The sequence below is a fragment of the Aquila chrysaetos genome, chromosome 9, assembly GCF_900496995.4.
Source record: "Aquila chrysaetos chrysaetos chromosome 9, bAquChr1.4, whole genome shotgun sequence".
In the NCBI taxonomy this organism is placed as follows: Eukaryota; Metazoa; Chordata; class Aves; order Accipitriformes; family Accipitridae; genus Aquila; species Aquila chrysaetos.
This window is the reverse complement of record NC_044012.1, coordinates 29,400,692-29,428,514: the sequence shown is the minus strand read 5'-3', so window position 1 is coordinate 29,428,514 and position 27,823 is coordinate 29,400,692. Positions and strand designations below refer to the sequence as shown.

Here is a 27,823-nt window from a genome sequence, read left to right as displayed (position 1 = left end):
CGGGGGCGGGGGCCGGCCCGCAGCGGAGGGCGGGCGGACGGGCGGTGCCTCGCCCGGGGCCCGCAGGCTGCCGCCCCGGCGCGGTCCCCTCCTGCCCGGGCTGCTGGGAGTTGTGGTCCGCGGCGGCGGCGAGCGGAGAGGAGCGGAGGGGAGCGGAGCGGCGGCCCCGCACGGCGCTGGCCCGGGCAGCAGGTCGGTACCGCCGCGTCGCATCACCGCACCGCACCGCATCGCGGCGGGGGGGGGGCGGCGGGGCGGGGAGCGGTGCCCGCGGCCGGGGCGCGCAGCCCGGTTCCGGGGCAGCGGGGCTCGGCGTCGGCCGCGGCGGGTGACAGCACGGCGGCGGGTACCACCGCCACGCTGGGTGGGTGACGTGACACCAGCACGGCCGGCAGCGCTGCCACACCGGCTGATGCAGCCACACCGGTGGCACCAGCTGAGGCCGCCACACCGGGTGACACCGTCACACCGGGCGAGACCGGCGGGCCGGGTGACACCGCCGCCGGGGTGGCACGCCGGAGGAAAGGGCGAAGCCAGCGCCCGCGGCTGCCTGGCCCCGCTCCAGCTCCGTAGTAGCAGCCGGCACCCAGCCTCACCCCGACGCTCCCCATCCAGAAGAGGTTCCTCGTGCCGCTCCCGAAGGCGACGCCGCCTGTGCCGTGCCGAGGACGGTCCCGCCACGCGTCCTCGTCGCCGCGGGGCCCGCGGCCTGGGGATCCCGGCCGGGCTGAGCGAAACCTGCCTCCTCCGGGAGGTGCCGGGGGCCCCCACGGAGCTGCCGAGATGCAACTTTCTGCTGCATCGAAGCCTCTCTGCCTTCATTATGTAACGCCGCTGCTGCCTGGCACGGTGCTCGCCTCCACGTCCTGCACAACTTCAGTGCAATGTGGAATTGATTTCCACTCTTCTCGACTGGCTCTGCTGTTTATTATTAGCTGACGAGCCTTTTCTTGGATCTCAGGCCAGGGGTGCTTTATGCAACTACCTCTCTCGGTGCAGGGCCACGGTGCTGCCTGCAGCTGGGCTGGAAGGGTGACGGCACCTACCGGCCCAGTAGCAGGTCCCGGCCACGCAGCATCTGCCGGGAGCGGTGCCGGCATTTGGGGCCCTGCTCTGCCGCTGCCGGCACAACCCCTGCGGAAGGTGGGTTTGGGCAGGTTTGCATTGGGGCTGCCTGTGCCAGTGCAGGAGGCAGCTGCTGGGCTGGATCCCTGCGGGAGGCTCTGCTTGAAGCATCCTGGTGCAGCCCAGGGCTCAGCAGCCCGTGGGCTCCCTGGCTGCAAGGTTCTGGGGCCAGGCAGGCTGCACATGGTCACGGGGGCTTTAATCTTTTACTGCCCTGACGGTTTCCCCCTGATTTTCCCCCTTTGAGGTGTTGACGGCAGCCCCGGCGCAGCAGTGGGGCCGTGTTTGTGCTGTGCCGCCCTCGCAGGGACGTGAGCAGCTCCAAGTCAGGGACCCCAAGGCTGTCGGACCCCCCAGCTCTGCCCCCGTTGTGCACTCGCTTTGTCAGTCAGCTTCTGAACGAGCCTGGTTGCTGCACTGAGGTGGCTCCCTGCTCGCCTGTCAGGGCGAGAGCCACCCTGAATACAGATCACGGCAGGGCTCTGCCTGCCTTCCCGGGCATGCTCCGGCACCTTGGAGGAGCGTGGGGGGATTGTGCCGGCCTCAGGGAACACCCCTGGGACCAGCTCTATGGCTGCACACAGGGAGCCGAGGCCTGGGCTGGAGAAGTCAGCGTGCCTGGAGGGATGCCAGCCGGTGGGGATGGAGGAAAGTTATCTTAAAATTCCCAGGAGGCTGTGACGTGCCACGTGGATTGCAGATCCCGGGACAGGGCTTGCAGGCAATGTGCCACAAGGAAGTAGGATGGAGGGAGGTCAGCTGTGCGGATGTCCCTCCCCGGGGTGTAAAGCTGCCTGAAGCCTGTGTCCCCAGCCCTGCACAAGGCCCACAGCTGCAGGGTCAAGTCCCAGCCAAAGCTCCACCAGCTGAAGCACATCACCATCGCAATCAATAGGGAAATGCACATTCATTAACAGGCTGCAGGACCTTGGCAGGGAGGGCTGGGAAGTGTTTGGATGGCTTCCCTGGCTAACAAACCCATCCTCCTCCTTCAAGTCAATGCTCTTACAGATGAGCTCCCACAGCATCTCCCTTCCCCCTTACCTGTATCCTCCTTGCTTCACTCATCCCAGATGGAGAGCTGCTTGTCCTGCAGCTCCTGCCAGCCTGCATCCCCCTGCCCTGCCTGGGGCTGTGCAGCTGTTGACACGTCCAGGAGGTGCAGTCTGGGCGCAGCACTAGCCCAGATGAATGGGGTGAGAGCCTATATCCTTCACTCTGCTTTCAGTGCTCCGGGACACATGTCCAGCCTGAGCATCTGCTTAGTGTGGAGACCTGACCTGCGGGCACTCCTGTTCAGCTGCTTTAAATGCTTCACATCAGTAATTACAAGGCTCTCCTTTGGTGTTGGCAGCGTGCCGTAGGCTGGGGTAGCTCTCGGTGTGCTTCCCAGCCTGGTTTGTTTCCCCTCCATTTCTCACCCGTTGCCTTGCCTGCCCCTCTGCCCCCACTGCCTCCTGCTCGGAGGTGCCCAGGGATGCAGTTTGGGGTGAGCAAACATTGCTCGTGGTTGTGAGGAGTTGGAGCATCTTCTCTTTTCGCCTGCTTTCCCAAGAGCTGTGACAGTGAGGCAGGACAGAGCTGCCCAGAGGTCATTGAAGACAGTGGCCGCCAGTTGTGTAGTGGACTTGTCCCCTGCCCGGGGAGGGGGGAGGACAGGCTCCGCTTTTTGGGCTGGGCGTGCAGGGTGGTGCTGGGAGCCGTTCAGCTCCTGTGACCTGCGAGCCAGTAACCTCTAGTTGGTGAAATCAAACAAGCCAACCTCGACCTGCCACCATCGCCGCCGTGCCCTCGCTGGGCTGGCTGAGCACTGGGCTCCCGTGTCCCTGGAGGGGAGAGCTGCTGGGCGGACTGGGGGCTGTCAGCTCAGTCTCTGGAGGGAGAGTCATTTCAGAGCATTTAGGTCGAGAGGATAAACTGATGTGCTGCAAGATAGGGCTGTTAAGTGTCTATTCCCAGCTTTGCCCCCCTGCCTTATCAGCCAGATTTCAGACACCAAGGCAGCAATGGAGGAGAGAAATGGGGGGGGAAGAGCAGGAGGGGAGATGGTTGGGTCACTCGGGGGCAGCAGGAGCCAAGAGGCCTGGCTCTCCCCCCTTACCTTCCATTTGGGTATTTGTGGAAGATGCTATTGGGAGGGGTGGGGGGTTTTCTCAGCACGGGATGATGATGGGCTCCTGGGCAGAGAGGAGGGCTCCTCACCCATCACCCTCCCACGAGGAGCCTCTGCCCTGCACAGCCCCCGCACGCAGCCCTGGCTGCACCCTGGGCACTGACCCCCCCGCAGGGACCCTAAGGGGAAACTGCTTCCCTAACGCCTCCGGGTTTCTTTCCCCAGAGCCTCCCTCCAGTGCTGCCTTTCAGGATGACAGGCCCAGGAGCGACAGCGGGGACCCTCCAGGCACATCGCTGCTGACCCCGGGCACTGGGTCCCCTGGGCAGCCTGGCCGCCCACCTGCCCGGGAGCTGCCAGCTGCTGCTGCCAATGCAGAGCTCCTGGGCATGCAGGGGAGAGCCGCAGCTCCACTTCCCCATGGCAGCCCCTTCCCCCTGTGTCCCGGCCCAGCTGCATGGTGTGGGTGTCTCTGAGGACCACGAGGACTGACCGCCGGGCCCCCCTGTGCACACCCACCACCCACTGCACCACCATGTCTTTGGAATGGCTGATGGACTGGAGCTGGTCCCTGGATGGACTCCGGGATTTCATCGCCACTGGCATCCAATCTTTCCGGGACTGCGACGCCACCGCCCTGGCCGCCGTCGCCTGCCTCCTGGTCCTCTTCGTGTGGTACTGCTACCACGTGGGCCGGGAGCAGCCCCGCACCTATGCCACTGTCAACGCCCTGATGCAGAGCGCCGAGGCCAACGGCGTGCAGAACGGGTACGTCTACTGCCACTCGCCCGAGTGCGTGCGCTGCACGCACCACGACGGACTCAACCAGAAACTCTACCACAACCTGCAGGAGTACGCCAAGCGCTACTCCTGGTCCGGCATGGGCAGGATCCACAAGGGCATCCGTGAGCAGGGCCGCTACCTCAACAGCCGGCCGTCTATCCAGAAGCCAGAAGTCTTCTTCTTGCCGGATTTGCCAACCATGCCCTATTTCTCCCGGGACGCTCAAAAGCACGACGTGGAGTTGCTGGAGCGCAACTTCCAGACCATCCTGTGCGAGTTTGAGACCCTCTACAAAGCTTTCTCAAACTGCAGCCTCCCGCAAGGATGGAAAATGAACAGCACGCCCAGCGGGGAGTGGTTCACCTTCTACCTGGTGAACCAGGGCATGTGCGTGCCCAGGAACTGCAGGAGATGCCCACGGACGTACCGCTTGCTCGGGAGCCTTCGCACCTGCATTGGCAACAATGTCTTTGGGAATGCATGCATCTCCGTGCTGAGCCCGGGCACCGTCATTGCCGAGCACTACGGACCCACCAACATCCGCATCCGCTGCCATCTAGGTAAGTGCCCAGCAGGGTGGTTCATCCTGGCTGGGCGTCCCCGCCACGGGCGGTGCGGGGGCTGCAGCCGTGCCTGGGCGCATAAGCCCAGAAAAGGCCTCTTGCATCCTGTGGTCTCTGAGTTCAGCCACTAATTGCAGCCCTGGGGCTGGCTCGGGTGCCTGCTCTGCTTTGGCCTGAGGGATGTTTGGGGGCTTTGGTGGCAGCAGCTTCCCCAAGACAGGCCGGCGGTCAGTCCCCCTGGGTGCCCAACCTCCCCAGGGTCCCCAGCTAAGCAGCAGGAGCATTTTGCCTCCTCCTCCTCCCGCTGACCTGGAGGCACGGGCTCTTGCTGGTGCAAGATACGGGGCTGATTTTGTGCAGGGGTCTCTGAATGACCCCCGCTCTGCAGGCAGCCCCACCGCCCATCATGGGATGCGGGGCAGCCTGGCATGCTGCTCCAGGGACTGAGCTGTCTCCCAGTGCCACCTGCCCAGCAGCTCCCCTTCTCCTGGGATTTCAGGCGTTCTGTGCATGACACAGGCAGATGTGAGAGATGCTGCTTTGGTGCAAATCAGGGGTGGGGGGTCCCGGGGTATCCCTTCTGGCAGGGCGAGCACTGGGCTGGTGGCGCGGTGCTCCCCCACCCTGCGGGCACCCGGGATGGGGAGAGCCCACGCGGCACAGATGGTCGGGACTCTGCTGCGCTGGAAGCGGCGCAGATCATGCCGGGGGAGGCACCGCACGGGCCCTGCTGGCAAACACCAAACGTGCTTGTTCAGCCAACTCCTCTTGGGTAAACACACTCAGGCGGTGACTGGCCATTTATTTAGAATAGGAATCAGTCTTCAGAGCTGATCTGAGGAGTTCTCCAGGCCCGGGGAGCCGCTGGGGAGCCAGGACCTTCCCTCGCTGGTGCCAGGAGGCAGCCCACCGCCCATCTGCCAGCTCTCCCCTTTCTCTGGGAGAAAGTGCTGGGGATATGTGCTCTCCTTGCAAGGGGCTGAGAGTGGTTCCTGGGAGGGGGTCAGTGAGGCAAGGTCCAGGCTGGCTCAAATGCACCCTGCCCCAGCAGTGTGGAGCTGAGGCCAGCCCTGCGGCTGGAGCACACCCGCCCCAGGGAGATGAGTGATGCGGATCATTCCCTTGTCCTTCCATGTTTTCCAGCTCAATCTGCTCTGTGGCTGCTGGCCCTCCAGCCAGGACAGAGCGCTGTGCCTGGGGCACACCGATGGGCTGCTCATGCACTCACCGACATCCCCGCCTTGGTGCTGGGGACTTGGTTCTTGCTGTGCCTGGGGCATGGATGCGTTTAAGAGCCAACCAGCCCTTTCAGGCCAGCTTGCTCTGAAAAGACAGAACAGCTGTCAGCATAGCCGAGTCGCTCTCTAGGACTTACCCCAACCCCGTTACTGCTCTGCTGAACGCACAGGGCCAAGCACAGGCACCAGCTCTGCCCCTCCAAGGGACAGGGCAGCGTTCCCCAGGGCGCGGGTGCGATGGAAGGGGTGCGGGTGCGATGGAAGGGCTGCGCGCTGCTGGCTGCCGCCTCCCCCGGCTGCTCAGCCCCCCCTTTCCAGCTGGAGCGTCTCCAGCTGAGGCCGTTGTGCAGGGAAGTGGCTTTGGGTTTTGTAGGCTTTGAAACACCCATTAGAAAAGCAGAGCGGCTTTTTGCGCTTCCAGCTCTCCTGGGCACCTGGGAGTCCCTGCTGCGCTTGCTTGGTTTTGGCATTGCTGTGAGATCCGTTCCTGCTCGTTTGCTGCATCGTTACCATTTGCAAGCCACGTGAGCCCTGACCCCTTTCTCTGCCACGGCTGCATCCTCGGGGCAGGTTGACTCTGCACCAGCTCCAGCGGTCCCTGGCACTGCGGGGGGGGTGACGTTCCTGCTGCAGGGGGTGATGGGATCGACCCTCATCAAACGGGCCTGACTTGCACTAGTATTTTAGGAAAAGACCCATTTTATTTCTAGGATTGTCCTCACTCATGTGGCCTTCACAGAGCCTCTTCCCTATGAGGGTTTTGTGATCCTCTCATGAATTTCTGTCCTTGCAAGTCACCGTGTGGCAGCATCTCGGGTGGGGGACTGAGTGGTAAGGCAGGTGCTGAGTGATGCAAGGTCAAATGGGGAGCTTGTGGCAGAGCCAGGAACTGAGCCCATTCCTTGAGTCCCAGTGCAGCATTTCCTCCTACCCCAGCCTTGCGGTGCACAGGGTAATCGCAGTGGAACTGGAGGAAGGAGAGGTCAGGATCTGCCTTTGGTCCTGAAGCTAGAAAATGCACCAGGAAACTGGTTTCCTATGTACACCCTGTGTTTGTGGGCTCTGGGGACTTGGCAGCTGTTCCAGATAGAAAAGAGAGTGCCCACTACTCTGAGCTTGTTGGGGTACAGCGAGCGACTGCAGGGGGGTACCCTGCAGCAGCTGGGGATGAGACAGGCAGGAGGGAGTGGGCAAAGGAGCAGGCAGGGGCTGGGCTGCATCAGGCTCAGAGTTCAGCTTGCAAATGCAGTGCCAGCTTTGTGCACGTTTTGAACCCTGGACTCTGTCACGTGCTGAGCTCAGCGCGGTGTCTGCTGCTGCTGCTCTCTGGAGGGAAGCAACCCCTCGGCAGCAGCATGGAGCTTGCATGGAGCTCGCCATTTGCGTTTCAGGGCTGCTCCCTTGTTGCAGGGAGTGCAGCACCGCCTGACCCTCCCTGTCCCCTCTCTTTGTGCCTGAAGGTCTGAAGACGCCCAGCAACTGCGAGCTGGTGGTGGGGGGTGAGCCTCAGTGCTGGGCTGAGGGCCGCTGCCTGCTCTTCGACGACTCCTTCCTGCACACGGCGTTTCACGAAGGTAAGTCCTACGTGCAGCTCACAGGGCTTCGCTGTCTCATCTCACACTGACGCCAGTGCTGGGGGGCCGGGGAGGAGCGGGCAGGCAGGATGACTGCGCCCAGTCCCTTCTCCTGCCAAGGCGTCTGCAGGACTGGAGGCACCTGCATCCCATGGGGGTTACGCCGCTGCTGCCCTTGAATTGCACCAGGGAGGGCAGTAGCCCTGTTCCTGGCACGGTGGGGCTCGCCTATCGTGCATGTTCCTTTCTGCTTCAGGGTGGTGGAGCATCCTAGTGCAGCCCCTGGAGTCCCCTCCTCAGCCTGCCCCAGGGCTCGCTCCCATCCTGACTTGCTTGCAGCCCTCCAGCATTGCCGCAGCACTGCCAGCCCGGCACAGGGCCTGGTGATCCTCTCCCTGCCACGGCAGCCAGCACGGAAAGGCTTCCCTCGTCCCCTAGAGCTTTGCAGGACAGCTCCAGCTCCAATGCTGACAGCCTCAGCATCCTCTCGCCCTTGCTCGCGGCAGCACTGCTGGCTGCAGCGGTCCCGTTGCAAGGCAGCAGCTCAGTGCTGACGTGCCAGAGGCGCCTTTGTCTCCCATGCAGGGAGGAAAAGCTTCACACCGGCCTGTTTTGTTGCCTCTCTCCATCACTGACGGAGGCTGTTCCGCTTCAGCTCTCCTGGATTAACCGGCATTAGTCACTGATGGCATAAAAGCATCAAGCAGAGGTGTTTTACGCAGGGGAGCATGTGAAGAGAGTGGGAGAACAAAAGCTGTTGCTCCCACATCAACCCTGCTGTGGGATTGGGAAGCGCAGCTCAGTGCAGAGCCACGGGGCCAGGGAAGGCTGGAGTACGCAGCAGCAGCTCCCTGCACAGCTCTGAGACGCAGCTGCAAGGAGGGCGAGCTCAGCGTGGTGCCTGCTGCCCTGCAACAGGAAACCTTCAGGTCTGATTGCCCAAAGCGACCCCGGAACCCTGGCAGGGAGGACCCTGCCTGGTGCTGGCTGCTGGAGGCACTGGGCTCCCAGTAAGCAGCAGTTCAGGTGTTTACTGGGGTTGCATTGGGCAGACGCCTCCCCAGTGCCCAGTGCAGCTGCAGGCTGGCCCGGCTACCGGGTGCACGCTCTGCTGGGGTGCAGGCCGCAGCCTCCCAGGGTGGAGCCTATCACCCGTGCACCAGGGCGAGCACTGGTCTCTCCCATGGGAGCACAGCCTCACCCCATGGTTGCATCCCACCCAGGTTCCCCGGAGGAGGGTCCCCGTGTGGTCTTCATGGTGGACCTGTGGCACCCCAACGTTGCTGCCGCAGAGCGCCAAGCCCTCGACTTCATCTTTGCCCCAGGACGATGACGGCGCTGCCCAGTGTCATGGGTTCGAGGGCAGCCGGCAGGCAGGCAGCCATGCTGGCTCAGCTCCGCAGCGGGTCCAGCGCCGCACGTGGACACCTGCCGCACTGGAAGCTTCCTCCCAGCACACGGCCTCGGGGTCCTCCCTCCCGGGGCTCTTGTAAATGGAAACTGTGACGTGTATCAACGCCCATCTCTTTCCTTCCATCGTTGGCTTCAGGGATTATTTTCCAACATGACAGCGCATCGCCTTCCTGCCGTGGTTAGCTGCAGCACCACTCTTGTATGTGTTATGTTGCTACTGTGTTTTGCGGTGTTCAGAAGTAGAGTAACAAAACCAAGGGTGTTTGTTTGAATGTAATAATGTAAAACTTCTCGTGGTCATCAAAAAAACAACACACATACACACACACCCCCCCCCCCCCACCCCCCCAAAACAGCAAACCAGCCAAACAGCCCAGCACTGTGCTCAGCCTGCCCCTGTCCTGGTTGCAGTCCCCAGATGGACGGACAGACACCAGGGGCTGCAGCGGGCACAACGCACCCCCTGGGCAGGGACTGCTCAGGCTGGGGCAGATGGGGCGGTGCAGGCAGGGCAGCGCAGGCAGGGCAGCGCTCTGCCTGCAGAGAGCTCTTGTACTACCAGCCCAGGGGCTCCCGCTTCCTCCCTTGCATGCCAGCAGGGCCCCGGCACGTGGCTCCCTGGCCCTCCTCCCACAAAAAACCTTTTTGCCACAGGGGCAGGGAGAAGAGCAGGACGCTGGCTCCCCGGCTGCCCTCGCAGCTGCAGGTGCCCCCAGCCCCAGCAAGGCAGCAAGCCCAGGAGCACCCTGACGTACACCCTGTCGAGGGGACAGCACGCATTGAGCCCTGCTCTTTAATCTGACCAAGGGTGTTATCAATTGCCAAATCCCCTCCTTGCTTCATCTGCAACCTTCGGTTTTCACAGCTCAAGCTGGGAAGCCCCTGCAGGGGCAGGGACACTGTTTGGGAATGCAGCGCAGGGCTTTTGTTTGTCTGTAAACAAAGGCCAAGGAAGAAAGGAGGTCATGCTTCCTTCTGCTGCTCGATCTCCTTTCCTCGAGCCAGGGCAAGTGTACAGAGAGGCAGCTCACGTGTACCTGACAGCAAAGGAAAGGTTTCCAAAAGCAGGGGGTGTTTCATTCTGCAGCCCAAGGAACGAGCCCTCCACCCCCCAGGACTCCTGCCGGCCCAGCAACCAACACGCTTTTCCTGAAGTCACCCAGCATCCAGGGTTTGTTTGGGGGTTTCAGGGTACAGAGCTACCGTACAGTTTATAACATGCTACACATGAAGCACAGCATGTCGTGGATGCTCACCGCTGTCCTTGCACCTCTGGTTAGGAAGCGGCTGTGCCGGGCTCGGTGGCCTCGGCACAGCTCTGGGGACCGCTCGCCTCCACGCCCTGCCCGGGAGGGAACGCAGCCCCGCTCCCCAGCGATTTCTTTACAGATTTTTCAGTGATTAGATTGCAAGATAAGGCAGAGATTTCAAATACATCCGAGATATTTTTACACCTGTCTTGTTACAGAATATCTGAAGTGCATGATTTCTACACGCATTGACTACCTGGAACCAGACCCTGAGGAAGCAGGCTGGCTTGGTAACTGTCTTAACAGTTTGGTAACATTCATACAGTGGATAAGCAAAGATTATCAATAAACAGTTGTGCTGAAAACAGAACGGGCTCTGCCTACTGGTGTAACTAGTCCAGGGTCAAGCAAAACACTGAGGGGTTGGGTCCTGCTCACCCCAGCTGGCCCCAGCAGCTCAGCCGGCTGCTGGTCCAGAAAAACACGCTGGAGAAGCAGGAGGGGATGGGCCCAGGCTGAGTTTGCAAGTGATACGGTGTGCAAGGGTAGTGCTTTAAAATAACCCACCCCCGTGGCACTTCTGTCCTGATCAGATACAGCCTCCCTGGCCTGGAGTTCACCCGCAGCCCACGCTGACAAGGAGCGCAGGGAGTATCTGCTTTGCATCTCCCTGGATCTGCCATACCCCTCCAGCCCAGGCCCTGCAGAGCCAGGCAGCGTGCAGAACCCATAGGTAACAGCAGCGCTGCCTGCCCCCAAGGCAGCAGAGACCCTCACCAGTCAGCAACAGCAACAGCCACAACCCCGCCTGCCCCCCAGCTCAGCACGCTCTCCAGGCTCCGCAGCAGGGCCACCAGCCTGCCGGAGAAGCTTCAAACAAACCATTTTGGAAAATGCTTCCAGCTGCCTGCACTGACGCATCAAAGGCAGCAGGCAGCTTCAGGAGCAGCTCTCAGGCGGAGGGTGCTGGACTGCCGCTCAATTCCTGCCCAACTGCCCAAAAGCCAGTGCCCGACACCACCCCGAGCACAGAGCCAGCTTGGCAATGCAAGAAATCGCCCTCCGGGAGGCCCCTGGCCCTCCTTAGCAGCACTCTCGTGCATTCAGACAGGACACAGCCTGTGCAGCAGCTGTTCCTCATCTTGTTATACTTGAAATGACCAATTTTTAAATATCCTCTCTACAATGCAACCATTAAGTCAAGGGCCTGGAGCTCATTGCTGTACTACTCCAAGACAACCTTCCTCTTAACGATCAAAGGACAGAATTAGGTCTTGGTGGCCAGATGCAGTTCAAGAAGCAAAAGGGAATGAAGCCGCCCCAGCTGTTCCACTGCCAACAGACGGCAGAGCAGATTGTAGTGGAAGATTCCTGACGACAGCAGGCAAAAGCATCTATTTTGTGCTTTGCTGCTGTGCCAAAACTACCTCCTGTCCCTCTCAGGCTTCTCCTTCAACTTCTTCATGTTTCCTGATAGAGCACACAACCACTTCCCAAAACACCCAGTTAGGAGACAGCAGGATCTCCCTTGGGGGAGCAGAGCAGTCTGGAGCTGCCTCACAGCCCTGCCTGCTGTCTCACTGCTCCTTCTGGCAGTCTGAGGCTTCCTTGCCTCCTGAGCATTACAGAGGGAACCTGGATCAGGGCTGCTGAGTGTGCAGAGAGGAGACAGACAGAGCAGCATCTAACAGAGGGAGCCTCTTTGGCTCAGCATGTCAGAGGAGCCCAGAGCATCACAAGAGGGCCGGAGCACACAACCATCTTTCCTCTTTGCCTTCCCCCACCACCTCATCTCTCACCTACATGATGCCTCTCTTTGCTGCACTCCAGAACCAAAGCAGCTTGTTCATAATTCAGGGAAGCGGTGCCTTACTCTGTGCCCCCTTTCGTGTGGGTATCGCCAAGGCCAGAGGTCTCCTGGATGGCTGTAGCTCAGGCTTTCCAAGGAGGTTTCACATCTACACTGCCATTAGCCGACAGGCAACTGATAGTACTTTAGTGCAGAGTAGCGTCACTGCTATAGTCCCCACAGGGAGGACAGCAGCAGCAGGGCGCAGTGCCATACAGCTCTCCTGCTGCTGAAACACCTCCTCAGCTGCCAGTGCTGGAAGCCAGATGGCAATCTGCCCAGCCACCCCCTGAGCAAGCAGCTGGCTCTTCCTCTGGAGTCCACTGAATTTCCTATTCAAGGTCTGCAGTGGAGCCCTGCAATGGCAGAGCTACCTTGGGCATTGGCAGTTGGCAGAGGGGAACAAGAAGCTGTGACGATGGTGATTTTACTGTGTCCAGCTCCTAGGGGTGCCCTCCTAACACTGACACAACTCTGCTCACCATTTCACAGCAAAGCCCGTAACACATCTACGTTCCAAATCTTCTAAGACCCCGACAAGTAGCTACTTTTTGCAGGAGTGATGGAAGCAACAGGCAGTGCCTGTTCAAGCCCACTGTGCAGGAACTTGCCCTCAGCAGCGAGCTAACAGGTCACCCAACCCCAAACCCTCACACCAGGAATCACAAACACGACAACCAAGCAGTAAGTGGGATGCTGGCCGCTGACATAGTGCTTGGGTGAGTCTTGGAGACTCTTTTATTTTCACATAGTGATGCGTGTGTACATAACAGCAGCAGGCTTTGAAACACACAGCACAGTCAGACACAGGTATCCATCACTCGGGTCTAAGCAGCCGTCACCACCAACCCCCCCCCCAGCCAGGCACTGACAGGGGACACACCGTCTGCCTGAGCAGAAAGAGAACAGCTGCCGAGGGGCTACAAGGCCTCTTTGGTCCCATTAGCTTAAGGGGCTGTCACTTGCCTTTTCTGTCAACAGAATGTAGACAAATTGAGCAGCAAGAGCAAGGAGATGAAACAAGGTCCTCCAGCAGGAGAGAGGGAAGGAAGCAGAAGGCTGAGGAGCAGGCAGGAGGTGTAGTGCATTCATACCACCACCACCACAGTCCCTGTGAGAGGCTGGCAGGTTACAGCTGTGTTGGTAGGCAGCGGGGAAGGCAGTGCTGTGCTGCACAATCACTGATCAGGCAGGCGTGGAGGGACAAGGATCTCTCAGATTCAGCTACGGTATAAAAACCTCCTGACAGCACCTGTAGGAGGATTAGGAGTTTTGCAGCACTTGTTCTATTCCAGTTAGTCTGAGAACATGCAGGCTCTGTTAATCAAGGTAAGGCGTTATGCCATGGCAGGGGATCATTTCTATAGATTAAGAGATATAAATAAAGCCTAAGTCTGACCAGGGCAAGTTTAGGCACAGAACTCCAGGCAGAGGCAGTGTCTGACTGACATCTCCGAAAGCCAGTACAGCCCAGTAGCCCAGTGTCTATGTAGCTTAGAGCAAGAAGAGGTTTTACTTTAGGTGAAGGCACCCCAGGAATCTCTGCCTGTGGTGGCAGAGTACCATGAATAGTCCTAGAGCCAATGTAAACCAAGCACCCCAACACAGCTATTTTCTATCTTCAGTCTTTGGCAAGTGCTAATGTCAACAATACCCTGCACTAGCACAAAATGTGCTGCAGGAACAGGGCAATAAGAGTGCCCCTTCCTTGGGCCAAGGCAGGCTGGAGACCCCACAGATGTAGCACAGAGCCTCATGCCTCCTACGGAATAAATGGCTTTGAGACTTTACTTATTGGAGATGAACTAACTTTCAGCATGGGCTGAGACGTGTTGCCTCAGTGCATCAGTTCAAAGCAGGTTCACTCCATGCTTCAGCAACTTTTGCTTGGCCTTGCTCGGCAAGCTGAATGCACTGTCGTGAGGGTTGGGAACACCCGAGTTTCGGAGCGGAGCACCCAGCTGCTGGAAGTAGGTTTCCTGGACGGGGTTCCGGCAGGCATACACGGCTGTGGAGGCGTTCCTAGCAGGGCAGGAGAGTAGGCAGTGGTCAGGATTTACAGCTTTGTGCAAGGTCCACTTCAACTCACCAGGCTGGGCATTGGGGTGCTTGCAGCACTGGACTCCCAGCTATTGAGAGGGACTTTTAGGTCTCTCTCAGCAGAGCAAAGGAACACAGAGCTAAAATGGGCACCCAAACCCTGCAATCCATTGCCAGAAGGCCACAGGAAACCAGACCCTCCTTCTCATGGGTCCCGGCATCCTAAAAGAATAAGTGTCATATGCCTCATCCTCTGTGACTGACTCAGCAGCATTAACACCTATGCATGTGGCCATCCTCTGAGAATTTCCCTTGCTGGCAGACCAGCCCAGTACATCGAGCGCCAGTAGTTAAACACTCCTTGTATCTAACATCCCTTCCTTCCTGGAGGAACCTATCTCACTGCTGCTGTCCATAAGCAAATCCCAGCACAGCACCCTTGCAGCAGGAATCATATGAGGTTATTTAGTCACACGTGTGATGAAGCTCAGATGATAGTCAGATACTGTAACCACGAAAGCTCAAGTCAGTGATTAAAAACCACCACGCAGTATTTACCTGCAAGAGGGCTGGCAGGGAGCAAAGCAAAGGACTCTGTATTCCTCCTTGATAGAGGAAAGAAGCAACTGATATGTTTGCTGACACCCTTCTGTGACAACTCTCCATAAAAGAAAGCAGTTTTAGTCATCTTGTTACTCAGTCCGATTCACACATGGAGTTGCTTTTTTTGGGGCAACACAGAATACGCCAGCTTAGCTGATATAGGATTTAAGGAACCAGTCAAACTAATGCTAAACAAGGAGTTCTCCAGCATTGAAGTGTATGATTCACATTCCCTTGGCAAGCTGTGTCAGAGAAGTGAAACAGTGTAATTCCCAGAAGCATCTTTATTTCATCATGTTTTGGACAAACAAGCACGGCCAAGCAAGCAGAATCTCTGCACACTCACAACATAACCATCCTCCCTGAGATCAGCTACAGGAATGGGGGGAGTGCTGTAGCACAAGATCAGCTTTAGCCACAGCTGTGTGGAAGGGCTCTGGCTGTGATAAGACCATCTTGCCTGGCGCATTACAATTGAGTTTGCCACGCACATTACAGTGTGTTTCCAACCCAACAAGCCATGCAAGAAAACAAAATCTAGGTTGCCAATTCTGGGCGCCTTTGGCTCCCAGCCGAGACACAAATTTATTAGGAACAGCTATATTTAAAACTGCATCTTAGAACCTTATGGTGCCAGGAACCGGCAATACTCTAGCTAATTATATCTTAATCCAAACCCGTGGCACAACTCAGTTTGCCTTCAGTTCACTTGCCTTGGTGCCATTCTAGCCTCTCAACACCCAGATCACATTGCAGGCAGAATATTAAGTAGCCCACACCGGTGGGACTACAATGCGTGCCAAACCTCAGCCAGGCTTAGAAAAGGGGTTCCCCCTTCCGCCTATTCTGTGTGCCACACAGCACTCCTGTGCCTGGAAGAGGAGGGAGTTATAAGCACACCTTACCTAATTATCATTTCTGAAGCAGTCGGAAGCTGGTTGAAGTCGGAGTGGATCAGTGTAGCAGCTCTCAGGAAGTGCCGATCCAGAGGGCCAGCAGTATGGGGCAGGTTGGCTGCAGAAGAGGAGTAAGGGGTGTGTGTTAACAGCCCACTCTACAGAGGAGTGTGCCCCCATTTACTGAGCAGGAAAAGGCTGTGGACCTCTCCCACACACCCTGGATATCTACAGAACAGAGACTGGGTGACAGCCTAAGCTCCAGCATCACTTCAATGAAATTAGTCAGCGGCTTGCACCATGCTCAGCCATGCACAAACAAAAAGCCCAGTGTACCTTCCCACCCCACAGGGGTGACAAGAAGGCCTGAGACCTGAGTTACCAAGAATCACTGGGGTTTGTCTCTTTCCCTAAAGCACTTCTGTGGGACACTGCCTGTGAAGCTGCCAGAAAAAGGGAAACATTAGAATGAACTGAAGCAATACATGCACAGGGCTTTCTACATGTTGATGGTCTACCCACCAATCCAGGGCAGCAGTCTCCAAACTGCTGGCTACTACCTGTTCCTAGTTCCTGCTTCTCGTAGCCAGAAAGGACTGACAAACACTCTATTGTACAGCGGGTCAAAAGGCATCACACCAGGGTGTGATGAATGAAGTTGGGGGGAGGGAGGGCGGGTGGGTTTGAAGAGGATGTTGAGTCTTGTCCTCAGACTTAGCCTTTAGCAGAAGCCCAAGTAACATCATTCCAAGCACAGAGCCAGTGGCAGCTGCTCCATCTCCCAGCAGCCTCTGGCTCTCATCCAAACAAAGTGATCAACAAGCCTTCAGCAGATTATAAACTCAGAAAACACAAAGCTTCCTCAATAGGGCCTTATATCCAGGCTATTTTGTAAGAGTTACAGCAAGCAATGTTTCTGAGAAGTTGTCTGAAGCATGAGAAAAGGTTAGCATAAACCCTGTTCTCATTCCGACCTCCAAAGCGGCTGCTGTTCCAGAAGACAAAGGCTTACCTGTGAGTACGTTCTGAACGCAGTCATAGTGAGTGAAGCTGTAGGTTGTCTTGGCTGAGGATGAGGAGTCTTTGGGCAGAGTCTCCCTCAGATGAACCTCGAGGCCGTTTAGAGAAGCCAGACTGCTGTGGTACTGCAGACAGGGCAAAAAAAAGGCAAGTGTTAGAGTAGAAGCCCTGCTTCACCTAGGCTTCCAAGGAGGTACTGGAGGGAGCTTGGGTGACCGATGTCAATGACAGAGGGACTGGACCCTTCCATGTTCTGCTGCTGCTGCCCAGGCTCCCACCAGGAATGGCTGGGAAACCTGGGCACAGAGGAAAGCAGACAAGTCTCACAGCTTACAAGTCAGTGAGATGGGGACTCAGAAAAAGAGCACTCCAACCTGAAAATAAGCCATTAAACCACCTGATGCTATTAATTACAGGAAAATGCAAGACTCCATTAATTTACCATCAAACATTACTCTCCAGGGCTCATTTTCACATCCTGGCCATGACTTTCAGCTGCAGCAAGGAATATTCCTTTGCTTACCAGCCTTTATTACACCAGACAGTAAAATACAGGATGCAGCTTTACATGCTTGGGCTGGATTTAATTGCCTGCAGCGTTTCCCACAGCACCCTCTCAACACACGAGTAAGTCTTCTAATGGGCACCCAGCCTCTGTGCTGAGCTTCTGGCCAGCTGCAGACTGCAGGCACTGGGCTATCACCAGAGGGGAAAAAAAGAAAAGCCAAGGAAATAGCCTCACCTGTGGGGTAACGACAGGCCTGGCACAGAGCAAAGGATTCACACAACAATGTACTAACATGAAAGCCAACCTGCTTTGCTGACTGGACTTTCAGTAGCCAACTGCCCTGGCCATGCTGAGGCTCCCAGGCAGCAGGCAGGGCTGAGGGACCCTCCGGCAGTGCTGAGAAGATTAACTCCATAATCCTCCAGCCTGCCCATGTGCTCTCCTCTGTCACGGAGAGGATCAAGTCTCCATTCAGCAGGATGGCAGAGCCTGGCCTACCCTTGACCTCTCTGGTCATGGAGCAGATTTTCTTTTCTGTGCAGTGAAATGAAGGGATAAGACCTAAAGACAGGCAGGAAGCGATCCTGAAAGCCTCCAAAGCCTCCTGCTCTGCGGGGAAAGCCTGTATTGGAAACTGCCATCCTAGATGGATGATCAGTACTGCCTGCTGTTCTCAGCTCCGCAAGTAGCATATTTTACCCTTCTTTGGTGTCATTCAGGGGCCTCAAAGCATTCAACAAACATTAATTATAACTAAGCTTTGACATCCCTGAGAGCTGAGGGTCATTTTTAATCTACAGATAAACAAAGGAACAGAAAAACTGAGGTTACGCCTCAAATCCACCATGATGCCAGCAGCAGAGCCCATCTCTTACCTCCTCAAACAACACTCTTCCTCCTGGGATGACAGGACATGCAGTGCATCTCTCCTAAGAGATAACAAACACCTGCACCCAGAGGAAGGGTGTAGTCAGGAGAACCTAATCACAGTCAAAATCCAACCTGTGTGAAAGTACAGTTTTGCTAAGATGAGATCCAAAGCAGGAGTACGCAAGATGGAAGCAGCGTATTTGGGAAAAAGAGGAACGTGAATGGAACAGGGCTTTGCCAACCCCAGGGCAAAAGATAAAGTAAAATCAACCAAAATGTGGCACACCAGCGTCAGGCAGTTGATCTTGAGACTTAATGAGCTGAATGACAAATTGAGCCAGGGTGCCCACTGCTGGACTTGCCCAGGCATTTGATGGGAGGAGGACATGCAATGTGTCACTAGTAGAGCTAACCTCCCCCCCACCCCAACAAGGCATTTCACACGCTAGCCACATCCTTCAGACGCTCCTTCTCACAGCAGGTCAGACATGAAGCAGAGCAGAGGCTGGTTTCCAACGACGGGTGCTGCATGGGCTGCTGGGAACCACGCCGCCTCCGAACACAGCAGGGCTGCGCTGCCTGCCAGCTAGACCAGAGCTGCAACCGGAGGAAACCCAGAGAAGCTGAGGGTACCTGTGCAATGAGGACGACCTTCAGCTCTCAAGAGCATCAGTTCCTACCTGCCTGCATCCCCCTCTCTCCCTGCAACCAGAGAAGACATGGTAGAGAGGAAGCCATTGTGCAGCTGCCTGTTTGGAATGAGCAGAAAGGGGACAGAGCCATGTGCCATGTCTGGCACAAAATGCCAAGGCTGCACCTCCTGGCCTCTGCTGATTTTGCAGCAATCCTTTCCCTGACATGCCAATCCTCACGTGCCATGCAGAGGTGGCATCCCCCTGCTCATGGGAGGGGAGGCTGTCATGGCCACAGCCTCTGAGTCCCAGAGCTCGAAAGTAAATGGAGTAACCTTGAGGCTCTGCTAATGCTGGGAGCCAGCATTAGTCTGAGCTTCCCTCCACCTTCCAGTCTGACGGTTAAAGAAATTAGGTTGTTCCTATGGCAACTGGCATATCAAACAGGCCTCTGCAGCTTTGACTCAGCTCCCTGGTAGGAAAGCAGAGGCCAGGCAGCAGCTCTGCAGACTAATGCTTCACTGTGAGACGCCGGGGGCCAGCACGTCCTTCCCCCGCAGCCCCATTAGCTGCACCGTGCCACTTGGCAGGGAAGCCTTGCGCACCGAAGCAAATCCCACAGCAGAGTAATTTGGGATTGCTCTGCTACAGCGCCTATTTGCAGTGCCCAAATGGCACCCTTCGCTCCGGCCCCTGGAGAGCCGTGCCAGGGAGAGCAGGCTGGGGGCGCAGACAGCCAGACATTCACGTAGAAAGGAAATGCTTCGGGGACTCACTGCCAGACACGTCTCTCTGGTGCTTCCAGAGTGAGAAGCTGTGACATGCAAAGTGGAGGTTAAACAGAGAACAAACCCTGCTTTCCAAAAAGCACTGTGAAACTGACAGGGTTTCCCAGCAAATCCCAAATCCAGCACAGGCCTTTGGCAGCCTGCGGGGCTGTCTGACGGTCACACCTACACGTTCTGCTCCGGCGCTGGCACTGACAGACAACAACAGGCAACAGGAGTCGCCTGCGAGACAACGCTCTCACCTCTCAGGCTCGCTGCCTGACGTTTGCAAACAACCTCCCACGTAGCTTTGGTTGTGGTGATGAACCCCAAGCCAAATGGCTTTGCCTTGCACAACACAGAGCAGGTGAGGAAAGAGATGGGAACAGCGATCCAACACTCGCTCTTCAGTTGTAACCCCTGTCCCCACCACCACTACCACCAAGCAGCAGTGAGTGTATCTGCAGGTGTGGAAGAGCTTTCCCACTTACCACATCTTCAATGGAGCTCCGGTCCTCTCGGAGGTGATCTTCAGCCAGCAGGGAGAGCAAAAGCCCCTTAATGCAGTGAACATACAAGCTCATCTTAACCGGTTTGCACTGTTTGCCTGACTCCACACCAACCGCGGCTCCCAGACTGTCCACCTGAGGCAGCCAGCCGCTCTCCCTGCTCCTGGGACAGTGCATGTTCTCTGCTGGGTCACCGAGCAGACTCTCCTGAAACTCTACAGCTGGCAGCTGACTCCTGCTTTGGAGCTCTGATTGTACAGCAGTGGCTGGACAATCCAAACCCTGCACGTTGCCACCAGCTGCACTGCTGCTTTCTCTAGAGACACTATTTTGGCTCAGAGTCCCTTGCTCGTCTTGTTCACTTGCCTTCCTTCTGCTCAACTCTTGGGCAGGAGAGCAAATAGCTGGACTGCCACCGGCTGCATACCTTTGGAAACTGTGTTGCTCAGCATCATAGTCCACAAGAGATTTCCCCATGCTCTGACTCTCCTGCTCCCGGGTGTAAGGGTTTGGAAAGCAAAAACCTTCCAGATATGGATCTGTAGTTTGAGCATACTCAGAAGTATGGAGTGTGGAAGGGCTTGGCAGCTGCTTCATGTGTCTCTCTGATGGGAAAGATGCTTTTCTACTGAGCTCTGAGCTTTTGCTGTCTGGGCCACTCAGTTTTGCAGTTGGAGAATTCTTTGTACTGGCTTCCGTTTTGGGGAAGTCCTTCAAAGGACCTGTGTTTGCAAGGCTGCCTGATTGCACAGCATCTTCTGGTGCAGCTGTGCCTGAAGCTTGCTCAGGGAACTCCTGCACAGAGATATTATTCAGCTCTCCTGTTGATTCTGAAACTGCCTGGGAGCAGAGAGCATTCTTCTCTCCTCTAGGGCTTGCTGGGGACACGGATGACCTAGCGGGAGATGACAAGTTGATTAAACTACTGAGTAGGATCTGTTTGGAGTCATTACATACCTAGTAACGCTATCACCTCCTGGTAGTGTTCAATAGCTGATCTATTCTCTGCTACACAGAGCATCTACCTCAGAAAAGGATGGCTAAGGCCTAACACAGGTGAAAAGCATGGACCTCTTGCACTGCAGACTCCCAGGAACGTCACTGCCTTACTTACAAAGCACAAAGGCAGCACTGTGAGCTGAGAAACAACAGAAGACTGCAGTTGGGTCTCGGGAAACAGTTCTGCTTTGGGCTGCTTCACAACAGAGATATGGACACCACAAATTTTGTTCAGCCTGAAAGACCCTCAGGCGGCTTTAACACCCTGTCCTGGGTTAAACCACAACACAGCCAAATGACAGAGTTTGAGTTAGTATCAGAGACAACGTTAGCAATGGCTAGCGAGGACACAGCACCATATGTTAGCTCCCTTGCTGTCCAAGCCTCTCTATGCATCAGATTGATTTCCTACCTAGTCATCCACTCCACTGGAAAGTCTCGGAGCATTGAGACTTCATCTTCCGTTAGGAATACAGGGATGATACGGACACCGTGCGGCAATGGAGAATCTGCAAGAGCAAAGGACGTTTGAGGATTAAATTAACATGCCCCAGCATAAAAAACAGAAGCCAGACTCCATCAGCCCAAAGGCTTCTGCAGGAGGAGAAGGCATGCTATCATTCTGTATCCTGGGTCACCACAAACTGACCACATCTGACTAGGCAGCATTTTCCCATCCTCCTCATACACTTAATGCCTGACAGAGTTAAATTTTCCCTTAGCTTTTTTTTTTTTTCCTAACTGTCCTGGCAGAATATCTATAAACTGATGCTCAAAAACAACAACTGAAGGTTTGGACTGAAAGCATCAGCCATCTGTTTTTAGGGCTCCATCAGTGGCCAAGTAGGCACATGGGTAACTGGAATTAAAGAGGCATGTTGGGAATCTGCAGAACTGACAATTAAACCCAAAAGAGCAAACTCCTTTGCTTAGCCAAAGGAAGGAACTAGTTCTGATTACACAACACCCACTGGCACATGCTGACTAGTGGCAGCAACACCCTCAGGGATATACTCCTGCATCCAGCAAGAGCTTTGACATGAATCCCAGAGAACCAGCTCATGCTCTCACTGCAGAGAATGCAGCCCCAGAGGGCTGCCCATATGCTGCTGCTGTGCACTTGGCAACCAGTACTCTGCAGCTGGATGCTCACCAGGCTCCCGCTGCTCCTCACCTCCAGGCTCACTCTGAAAGAAAAGCCAAGAATCAGCTCTGTGGCATGACTCAACACACTTGCCACCAGTGCCACCAAGACACCTCTTCCAGCCTCCTCAGCCTCCCTGTGACTACAGCAGACCCCAAACCATCCCCTTCAGCAAATGCTGTGACTGGTTTACCATGCTGGGCAGTGATTTTTTCCTTAGGTAGCCCTCAAAGTCAAGGGGACTTCCCATGAACCAAAATACACCTGAAAGCAAGGACAAATATACCACAATTTGCCATTACTGCCTGCTCAGGGCACAAAAGCTTGGTTCACTCAACCAGAGTAAGAGCAGAGGACTTCTTCATATCTGGCTCTTGATTGCTTTTTTGTAGATCTTGAACCACGTAAATAATTACTTTTGACGAGTTTTAATGCAAATGAAAACTGATCTATTTGTCACTTTCAGACATTCATTGTGTGTAAATTTAGCACTGAACTTGGGTAAAAAGCTAATCAAAACACCACATAGATGAGAACGCATGAATTCAATAACTTAAAAGACCAGAAAAAAAGCAAATTCCTAGTGCAGAAGTCTTGAAACCTTACTCATTCATAACTAATAAAAGCTTTTAGCATCAGCATCAGTAATTGGCCTTCCCAGTAACGGCACATGTAAGATCTATGTGACACAAACTCCCACACCACATCCTTACAAGTGGGTATCTGCACACGGGGAAAATGTTTAGCAACATACCTGGCCTGGAGACTCATTGCCTTGGAGAAGAACTTTGGCAGTGAGAGGAGGTGGCAGCTGGGTGCTCACAATCCTAAAAGGACAAAACAAAGTCATCCATGAGCAGAGTGTCATTTCCTGAAGCTCAGCCATAGACTCCCATCAGTCAGTGCATCAGGACAGGCAGAGCCAGCAGTAATGCTCACACCAGACTGTTACTTTTACTCTGAGCAAAACTGACAGTGCTGCAGGGCTCCATTTCACAGCTGGGAGATCTCTGGGGGAGTCTCTAGGGTTCCACTGCACCCACCTCTCCTGGTTCTGCCAGACACTCTGCAAGGGTTGAAGGGCCAACCCCAGACATGGGCTGGAGCTAACACATCCCCAGACAACAGGAACATGAGCTGGGTGACCATCAGGACTCTTGTTATCATCTTTCCTTTGGGTCAGTTCCACTCCAAACTCAGGAAAACCGCCTGCTAGTATTCACTTTTGGCCAACAAATCTGTTTTTGCTGAGTCAAGACCTAAGACAGACCAATCCATACAGGCTTCTTGCCACCCCATGGAGAGCTGCGGGCAGTGGAGAAGATTCAGAAAGACTAGCACTCAAAGTACTGCAGCACAGGCCCCTTGGACAGGGCTTCCAAAGGTATTCTTGGTCTTTCCGTTTACGTCTTGTTGAGATCCACATTCTGGAGATTCTCAAAAGACTCTGAAGAAGGGGAAGTTTAACTCAGGTACAAAGCCCTTTGCAGTGTTGTAGTTAAGATTCAGAGTTCAGAGAACTCTGATGACATTTGGTGAAAAAACATCTCTACCAGACAGACCAGCGATAGAGACACACACACTGGTGATGGGCAAACGCAGGACAAGACTGCATTCTCAAGTCAGACGTCCGCTTCCACTGCAACATGCTGCCAGCTTTAAGGGGCTGCAGTGACTCATGCTCAGTGCCCTGCTTGCGTGTATGAGATCGCTCCCTTAAAAATGCCTGGCCTGCCTCTGTCAGACCTGGAAAGACACAGACATTGTGGTGTATTTCCAGTGCTCTTAAAAAGTGTTAGAGGAACAGTTTATGCCAAAGGAAAAAGGTGCTTAAATGTTACTGCCAATAAATTCCCAGGATCCCCCACCTCCTGTCTTTCAAAGCCACCTTTGAGGCTTTCCTTGATGTTGTTCAGTGCCACATCTGCAGCATCTTCAGCTATGATTAATCTTCAGTTGAAAGAAGCCAGCATGTCTCATGGGAAATTCTGGCTCATCCTTCTGTGCACTGTCTATCAGTATAGACAGTGGTCCTGGCCAACAAGTCAGTCAAAAATACATACAGACACACACGTGCACTGTATTTGCAAGGCTGCAAAGAGAACGCTAATGGGAAAGAGGAATATTCACACATCTTTCTTTTTCTTGGTGACTTCCACCTAAAAAGCCTAAGCAGTTCAGTCTTCACATCCTGCTGAATATCATAAATACAGCAGATTACTACTAACGCCCAAACTTTTAATTTCTTCATGCTTCCATTTCTTCCACTGATAAACACAAATAACCATTCATCCTCTGTGAAATACACCAGCAGACAGGGATTACCTTGCCTGAAGCATTAATGTTCCTGCCAATAACAAACAGCAGCTCTGTGTGTACAGCTAGTGCCCTTGCTCTGCGCCCTGGATGCACAGCCCTAGGAAGGGGCAGATTTAACGTGCAGTTTAACCCTTTAGGTAATGCCTTGTTACTTACAAGCCTTTGTAGAGAATGCAGCCTGCCAAAACATGGGGAGACCGCTGGCAAGTCTGCAGGATGAGGGCTGCTTTCAGTAAAAGCAGGGGGTCCACCTAGAAAGGGAGAACCACAAGAAGTTAGGCCAGAGAATCCTGGCAAATGCTCAATGCAGGAAATAAACACAAAACCATTGGCACTAAGGCAGCTCTAGAGCCAGACACTGCAGAGAACAGGCTTTTACCTTGGTTTTGTCCAGATTCCAGAGAGAATTGAAGATCTTGTGGAGGTCACTGGTGTTTTTTTGGATATGTTCAATGTATCTGTCCCACTGCCTGCTCAGCTCCTCCCGAGAAAGTGCCTGCGGACAAAAAAAATCCACACAGCTGCCATTGCACAGGCCTTAATGCATTCAGGACATTAGATGCAATCTAATGGGAATTAGTCTGGGACAGTACCTATACATGGAAAATCTTGTGAAGTTAAGGAGGAAGATGATATCGAGAGGAAACTGCTTTAGACTGAACATCTAGGAAACTTTTAGTAGACACCCACACTACCTCAGTGCAATAAAGATGATGGGCCTGTACACTTTCCCAGGTCCCAATTCTTTGACGCGTGAGCTTGCTCTGACCCTTGCAAGTAGGAAGGCAGTGTAAGGGAACATGCCAGCACGCATGTGCCCAGGCAGAGCTCAGCCAATATGGGAAGTGTTTAAGATCTCCTCCTAGGCAGAAACATCACGGCTGCTGATCTTAATTACCGTGTACGCATGGTGCACAGGTCCATTGTAGAAGGTGAAGAGGCTGATCAGCTGCTCCAGAAACCGTCTACAGCTGACATCAGGGACCTCAACGGCACAACCCAGAACCTTCAATACAGAAAGCCATGAACAAAGAATGTTTACAGACAAAACCCCGGCACAGCAGGTGAGAACAACTCTTATCGCTTTCAAATGAGCATCAAAGGCATGCAAGCAGTTCTGTGGCAGGCAAACATCCCCCGGATTCACAAGTCAGATGAAAAGGAAATTCAGAAATACCCACAGAAGAGCCCTGGCACAGACAGGATAAATAAACGCTATCAGAAATCCAGCGTTTTAGACACACTCCCTTCCCACGCTAGATGACCTAGCTTGGTGCTCTAATAGCTAAGAACATTTTCCTGAAACTAAGTACTTAAGAATATTCAAATTGTTTTATGTACAGCGATAAAGATGCTTCATTTAGTTTTTGAATTGCCAAGAGAAACAGAAGCGTCAGGCCTCCTGCCTCAGAGAGAGCCCAGTGAGCCTGAACAGCACTGCCTATTAAATAGGTCTGACTGATCTCAACCCAGTTTCCAGGGGATGGTTTGGGGCATTTTTGTCACGACTCTGCCGCACACTGCTCTTTATATACTAAATGTCTGTTAACACTGACAAAGCTCTGCAGCAGGGAATACTGAGGGTTAGAAGGAAAGAACAATTGGACTACCAAACAGGGAGACTAAGTCCTTATTAATAACTGCAGCACACGGAATCCTGTTTCCAGTCATTGCTAGAAACCCAGGGATACACATGACGATGCAGAGCTCAATGCTTTACAGCCATTGCCAGGCACATCTTAAGAAAACACGTTGGGTGTGGACACACAAACGAGGTACGTGAAGCTTTTCATAGGAACAGCTGAAGTGACTGCCATGACACACACACAGTTGCAAGCTGCAGTAAAGAAAATTTAAGTTACCTTGCAATGAAAAGTTGTGCATTGCAAGTTCCCACCCTAGCTGTCCCCAGGTCTATCTGTGTGCAGCCCATGCCCTGAAGGGAGGAAAAAAAAAAAAAAAAAAAAAAAAAAAAAAAAAAGCCCTCTTTGTTTGATACGGTAGTTCAGACTCTCTCACTGTTTTCGCTCTGTGACTGCCTCCACATCTCCTGAACTCACCCACAGATAGTCTCCATCCACTACAACCGCAAACTTGAGCTTCCTTAGGCGAATGAGACTTGGAGGAATTCCAGAAATCTCAGTCAAGCAGTGCACCACTCCAGCAATCTGTCCGCACAGCAGTTCCTGCTGGTCGGGGAGAGTCTGTCGAGGAAGGCAGGGAAGACAGACTTTTTTCCACCACCCCCGTCTTTAAAAGGACTTGGGAAAGGAAAAAATCACTACTGTATTCAGGTATTAATAAAAATTAATTATAAGTTCAATTCAATTACAAGTCAAATGCAGTAGCACAGGCAAATTTCTAGGGAAAAAAATAATTGGATTGCTTTTTTCAGGCAGCACAAGAGCCTAGAGCTTATTTAGGGGAACTTTCATCCCTCGTGTGTATTTATTCACATCACCAGAACAGACCTGGACTCCACTGGATGACTCCACTGACCAGAACCCACAGTGAGGGAGCAGAGTGCAACACCACCGTGCCCAGCTTCAGAAGCCCGAGGACTTCTGTACACCGAGCCGGGTGGAACACCATTCCAATTTGCCTGTTTCTAGTTGCATGAGTTTTCTTTAAACTTTTTTGAATACCAAATAAGAATTAATCCAGAGCTCCACCTGGAAGCCCGACCATTCCTGAACCAGAATATCAGCACTGACTCACAACACAGACACTCTTTTACAGGCACTGAAATAAAATCAGACATTACCTGAGAAGGATAAAAATAACAAATGCCAGCACTTGTAGGATCTCCCTCTTCCTTAACCTTTGAACCATCGTAAAGGAAAAAGTAATTCCACCTAAAAACCCAAAACATGAGTAAAAATGATTGTATATTTGAAAGTTGTTACGCTTCTCCCTCTCCTTTCTATCATTTCAGGTAGACCAATAAAATGCTTATTACAAATGAAGAGAAACGTGGTTCTTACCCAATCACACCGAGTTTAGACATGAAAGCAGCACTAAAAGGGTCCCATACTATTAAATTTGACCACTTTTGTGGGTTTAAGATAGATTCTACAACTCTGCAGCTGAGACATGAGGAAGGAGATATGGACTGGTGAGATATTCTCCTATCAGTGACAATAATTATCATTAAGCACTAACCACACGCAGTCCAAACAGTTCCCACAACCTGCTGCTTTGGGGGGGGGAAGCCTTGCCCTCCCCAAAAAGGCACGTTTGCCGGGCACCGTTTACCACGCGGGACGGCCCGCGGCCCCCCGGGGAAGCGCCGCGGCCCCCGGCCGGGCAGAAGCGGCGCCGGTATCTCCTCGACGGCGTCCCCGGGGAGACGGACCGGGAGAGCCCCGCCGCCGCGGCGGGAGGCCCGGGGGAAGGGGCTCACCAGGGCGCCGAGCCGGGCTCCGGCGCGGCGGGGCGGGCCATCGGTGTCGGGGCTCCACAGTGGCCGCGCCGGGAGGAGCCGAGAGAGGGGCTAGTCCCTCCGGCGGGGCCCCGCCGCCACCGGGGCTGAGCGGGCCAGACCTCCTGCCGCCGCTTCCGGGAGGCGGCCCACCAGTCCCATGACAACGGCACGTGACCGCCCGCGC

At 54.6% G+C, this 27,823-nt stretch overlaps 2 protein-coding genes across 6 annotated transcripts; one reads left to right on the top strand and one right to left on the bottom strand.

Annotated features, from left to right (window-relative positions):
* The first annotated feature begins 23 nt into the window (after positions 1–23).
* Positions 24–10,426, top strand: ASPHD2 (aspartate beta-hydroxylase domain containing 2). Its single transcript, XM_030025124.2, has 4 exons — positions 24–192; positions 3,464–4,581; positions 7,283–7,396; positions 8,620–10,426. The coding sequence occupies exons 2-4, from the start codon at positions 3,696–3,698 to the stop codon at positions 8,727–8,729; spliced, it is 1,110 nt and encodes a 369-aa protein (XP_029880984.1). The 5' UTR covers positions 24–192; positions 3,464–3,695; the 3' UTR covers positions 8,730–10,426.
* Positions 10,427–12,617: 2,191 nt separating this feature from the next.
* Positions 12,618–27,787, bottom strand: HPS4 (HPS4 biogenesis of lysosomal organelles complex 3 subunit 2). Of its 5 annotated transcripts, none has more exons than XM_041126064.1 (14): positions 27,619–27,787; positions 27,200–27,343; positions 26,980–27,070; positions 26,276–26,419; positions 25,114–25,221; positions 24,595–24,711; positions 24,372–24,466; positions 22,651–22,723; positions 21,906–21,939; positions 21,165–21,261; positions 19,736–20,648; positions 16,460–16,592; positions 15,457–15,565; positions 12,618–13,930 (listed from the first exon to the last, which is right to left on the bottom strand). In XM_041126064.1, exons 1-14 carry the CDS (start codon positions 27,657–27,659, stop codon positions 13,759–13,761), a joined length of 2,271 nt encoding a protein of 756 aa, XP_040981998.1. In that variant the 5' UTR covers positions 27,660–27,787; the 3' UTR covers positions 12,618–13,758. The 5 variants fall into 5 exon arrangements, 4 of the variants coding, with proteins under 4 accessions (XP_040981998.1, XP_040981999.1, XP_029880954.1 ...); XM_041126065.1 differs by having other exon boundaries at positions 26,276–26,401; XM_030025094.2 differs by lacking the exon at positions 27,200–27,343.
* Between the last annotated feature and the right edge of the window lie 36 nt (positions 27,788–27,823).

Excerpts from the sequence above, each read along its gene's own strand:
- HPS4 (XM_041126064.1), bottom strand. The coding sequence starts at position 27,659 with ATGGCCCGCCCCGCCGCGCCGGAGCCCGGCTCGGCGCCCTG. Across the intron at positions 27,071-27,199 it reads TCTAAACTCGGTGTGATTGG|GTGGAATTACTTTTTCCTTT; the intron begins GTAAGAACCACG and ends TTGGGTTTTTAG. Across the intron at positions 16,593-19,735 it reads GGAGCTCCATTGAAGATGTG|TACCACAGCAGTCTGGCTTC; the intron begins GTAAGTGGGAAA and ends CCCTGTCTGCAG.
- ASPHD2 (XM_030025124.2), top strand. The coding sequence starts at position 3,696 with ATGGTGTGGGTGTCTCTGAGGACCACGAGGACTGACCGCCGGGCCCCC. Across the intron at positions 4,582-7,282 it reads CCGCATCCGCTGCCATCTAG|GTCTGAAGACGCCCAGCAAC; the intron begins GTAAGTGCCCAG and ends TTGTGCCTGAAG. Across the intron at positions 7,397-8,619 it reads GCACACGGCGTTTCACGAAG|GTTCCCCGGAGGAGGGTCCC; the intron begins GTAAGTCCTACG and ends CATCCCACCCAG.